This window comes from Tachypleus tridentatus, unplaced genomic scaffold (assembly GCF_004210375.1).
Source record: "Tachypleus tridentatus isolate NWPU-2018 unplaced genomic scaffold, ASM421037v1 Hic_cluster_2, whole genome shotgun sequence".
Classification (NCBI taxonomy): Eukaryota; Metazoa; Arthropoda; class Merostomata; order Xiphosura; family Limulidae; genus Tachypleus; species Tachypleus tridentatus.
In genome coordinates, this window is record NW_027467782.1 from 20,601,663 (window position 1) to 20,605,428 (window position 3,766).

The 3,766-nt window shown below is 30.6% G+C and overlaps 1 protein-coding gene across 6 annotated transcripts; it reads right to left on the reverse strand.

Annotated features, from left to right (window-relative positions):
• Positions 1-3,766, reverse strand: LOC143243344 (uncharacterized). 6 transcript variants are annotated; one of them, XR_013024272.1, is made up of 4 exons: positions 3,381-3,568; positions 3,000-3,178; positions 1,348-1,531; positions 1-337 (listed from the first exon to the last, which is right to left on the reverse strand). XR_013024272.1 is itself a non-coding variant. In XM_076487200.1 (3 exons), the coding sequence occupies exons 1-3, from the start codon at positions 2,707-2,709 to the stop codon at positions 211-213; spliced, it is 318 nt and encodes a 105-aa protein (XP_076343315.1). In that variant the 5' UTR covers positions 2,710-2,894; the 3' UTR covers positions 1-210. The 6 variants fall into 6 exon arrangements, 2 of the variants coding, with proteins under 2 accessions (XP_076343315.1, XP_076343314.1); XR_013024273.1 differs by having other exon boundaries at positions 3,093-3,178; positions 3,381-3,565; XR_013024275.1 differs by lacking the exons at positions 3,000-3,178; positions 3,381-3,568 and adding an exon at positions 3,584-3,766.

The following is a 3,766-nucleotide window of genomic DNA, read 5'->3' on the forward strand; positions in this document are numbered from 1 at the left end:
TGCAACATGTTTTCCTGTGTGTTGTGTATGTTTTCTAAGTATAACAAGATCATATGGGCTTTTTATAGAAATATTTCTTTGCACAATATTTTAACATTATATCTCTCTGCTTAATACATGCATACTTTACATAATAATTTCTGTTGTTTAAATGGTTTTATGCTGTATTTATGTGTGTGTGTATATATATGTTTATATTCTCTATGAATTCTACACACTAGCAATAAGGGTGTTTACCTCTTCTGGTTTAAACCACTGAGATAACAAAAAACAATAAATGTTCTGCTGCAGGAAGTAGAGCAAAAAAAAGTTCTCTAACTGCACCAATTTGTGATACCTGTGGAAGAGGGAAGAAATAATAGTTTTTATACCAACGTAAACTTAACGTCAGATAACAATAAAATAGAATCACTTTTTTTCTATGATATAAAACCTTATAGACTAATACCAGTAAAAATTGGTCCTTAACTTGTGTAAATATACATTACTTGGTGTGTTTTGATACAAAATTGTTGAAATCAACTTAATTATAAAAACAAAAACATTTAACCTACATAGTAAACTAATAAATACATTTCATACCATTCTAACCAACAATATCTTTTTCAGTATCATAATAATTTTGGAAACTATCCAAATAACAAGACACGAGATTCTTGTTCCCCCCTTTATTATTATACTGGAACATGAGTTGCTTGTAACTGTTTACTATCCAACTGGTACATGAGTTGCTTTTAACTGTTTACTATGCAATTGGTACATGAGCTGTTTGGGTAACTGTTTACTATTCAACTGGTACATAAGCTGCTTGTCATTACTTACTATTCATGTGGTACATGAGCTGCTTCTCATTACTTACTATTCAACTGGTACATGAACTCTCTATTTATTCAATCATAAGATGAGAAAATATGAATAGAATGTGCTCTGATGAATCACTTATTTCACACCTCTTCAACAATAATGACTGACTAGTGACAAAACAGAAAGTGTTAGGACTTTTAAAGGAACCAATCCCTACAATTGTGCACAGTGGAATACAGTATAAAACTTACAATTTATTTACTTGGCAGTTTTCCAATAGCCATAACCAGTACTGTAGTAATGTTCAGTTTGATAAATATGGGAAGGTATTTTTATTCAAATAGTATCACATTGCTTTGTACAAATAACAATCGTGTAAGCACAGAGGAAGGTGATTGCATAATGCTAAAGGTACTGAAAAATGTTCAGTATAATTCATAAAAAGTATTTGACATGTTTATTTATTATATTTTCAAGCTGGACAAGTCTTAGCTGCGCTCTCTAGAAATATAAAGAATAGTTTCTATTAGAAGGAGCACATACCAGCAAAGTTTAGTACCAAGACTGTGCACAGGGTCTTGTATGATTTTGTTGTACACTACTTTAGTACAAGATGCAATATCCTTCCACTGGTATGCTTCTTTACTTTTCTGATGAGCGACCCATGGAGGTACAACTTTTCCAACTTTTCGATCATATATAGCTTGGTTAAGACCTGCCACGAGACCTAATTTACAGAAAACAAATTTTAAATTTAAGACACTCAACTAGGCTACAACAATATTTAGTTCAGATGTAACTTTAGGCTTAGTCATACAAAACAACACTGATGTGAAATATACAATGTTTCATTTTAATAATATAAAACTGATTTCTTTTTACAGCTTGCTTTATCCTCTCATACTTTATTTGGAGTATTATGTTACAGTACGAAAGGATAAAATGTTTTTGTTGAAAAAAATGAATTTTTGTATTGCTGTTAGGCCTTCGTATTAAGCCTTGTTTCCACTAGTTCATATTAGCTTAAGTGACTGCTTGAATTGGTAAAGAAAATTGCTAAAAAAATATTTAAAAAACAGTGAATATAAACAGGATTTAAAATTATTACATGTATCAAATGAAACCTTTAGGTTTAAAAATCTTCAAAAAATTGGTTTCTTTAAAACTTGAGTTATTTTTATTGTATTCCAGTGACAGAAAACTGTGAAGCTGTGTATATTATTTTTCAAATTAAGGACAACAATATAGTTTTGTAAAATAGTATAGGAAAATTTTAAGACAGTGTAAGAGGACAAAAAACAGAAAATAAAATGTATCACAACAAATATTTTCCACATTTCAAAGCTGTAAGTTCATATAAATATCACATACACAAAACACCTTCTTTGCAGATGCTACCTGTGGAAAGAAATTCTGAAGTTTCAAACCACTTCATCCAATGGCTTTCTTTTTTAAACAATTCAATGTAACAAACCACACAATGGTTGCACAGATTTGATGTACCTGGGTATTACATAGTTAAATACAACTTTGAGGTAATCTAGCAATCTGTATTTCAGTTTGGCCTAATAAGGTGTGCAGAGCCAAAGGATTTTACAATGCAAGTTCACTAATGCAGGCCACTCGCATTTTTTGATTTTCAAATCTTTGTATAGATACAGATGTACTAGTCAAGTGTTTTCCAATATGTATAGATACAGATGTACTAGTAAAGTATTTTCCAAACTTTTGTCATCACTCTTTATGCACGAAACATGATTTCATGTGCCACCATTTTTTTTAGATAAGGGAAAGTTGTGTGATTAGATATAATTCACAGATACATATTAAAACATTATATGTATTGTAGTAATTAATTATTATTTTCTTTAATAAAAAAAAATATCTAAACACTTAACTATGCATTATTGTGCCTCATCACAGATAATTTATGCCTCCCTGAGATGAGGGTGGAGCGCCCCATGCTACGGGAAATGTTGTACTAGCTGATATGGATGCTATGAGAATGAAACAGACAGTATAGTCTGTTCTCCACAGGGTTAGTTTTAATGACTCTTTAGTGCTGCAGGGCAAAACAAGTAATGGATTTCATGGTAAGTTAGTTTATCTTGCATCCTTTATTTACAGAAATGTTAAGGTGTTTTTGGGCACTTATTCTAAACCACGAAATACTCATGTTAACCTTTCATACTTACTCAGTTTTTTAGCGGTTTACGACCCTTTTGTATTATCTGATTTACTTCTGAATACAAAAGCTAATTATGAGTGAGAAAAAAACAATTACGTACCAGCTACACTAGGTTCTGTCAACAACACCAGGTCTGGTGGCAAAACCTAAGGTACTCCCCCCACTTTAGTACTTACAACCTGCAAACTAGACAAGAAACTAAATAATATTTTTCTAATTATATTTACTGATTATCATATTGCACAACATATATTTTTATTTTGGTCATTATGCCATAATTAATGCACACAATGAAAATTTTAATTTAGGTTTTAAAAAAATGCAGCACTGACTGCACAATTTTTATAAACTATCATTAGCTCCAGAAAAAGAAAAAAAAGCAACATACATGCTTAATAACTTTATACTAGATTCTTTAGTCAAGAACTGTAACTGAGCCATAAGTAAACTAAAACCAAATATCCAGCAACCGCTAATATCAGAGCTTCACCGAGTTAAAATAATCCATGTCACTTAGTGGATAAGAGAGTATTCATTGCTTAATTAACTATTTATATAATTTTTACGTCATCATTTTACATGAATACTGACCTTTGGACACAGAAAGCTACATCATAGAAATATTCTCAACTTATCATATTCCTTTCTTGGAATTAGTCTTGCTCTATTTGGTCTTTTAACAAGGTATTTTATTTATCATAAAAATATGATCTCCTTTCACTTTAATAAAGGTTTCATTTATTTATCACACTGACCTACTATGATACAAAATAA

Bases quoted from the DNA above. Each gene is read 5' to 3' on its own strand.
- LOC143243344 (XM_076487199.1), bottom strand. From the start codon at position 2,239: ATGAAGTGGTTTGAAACTTCAGAATTTCTTTCCACAGGTAGCATCTGC. The intron at 1,532-2,175 runs GTATGTGATATT...TCTGTAAATTAG, and splicing joins CTGCAAAGAAGGTGTTTTGT to GTCTCGTGGCAGGTCTTAAC. The intron at 338-1,347 runs GTATGTGCTCCT...CCTCTTCCACAG, and splicing joins CTTGGTACTAAACTTTGCTG to GTATCACAAATTGGTGCAGT.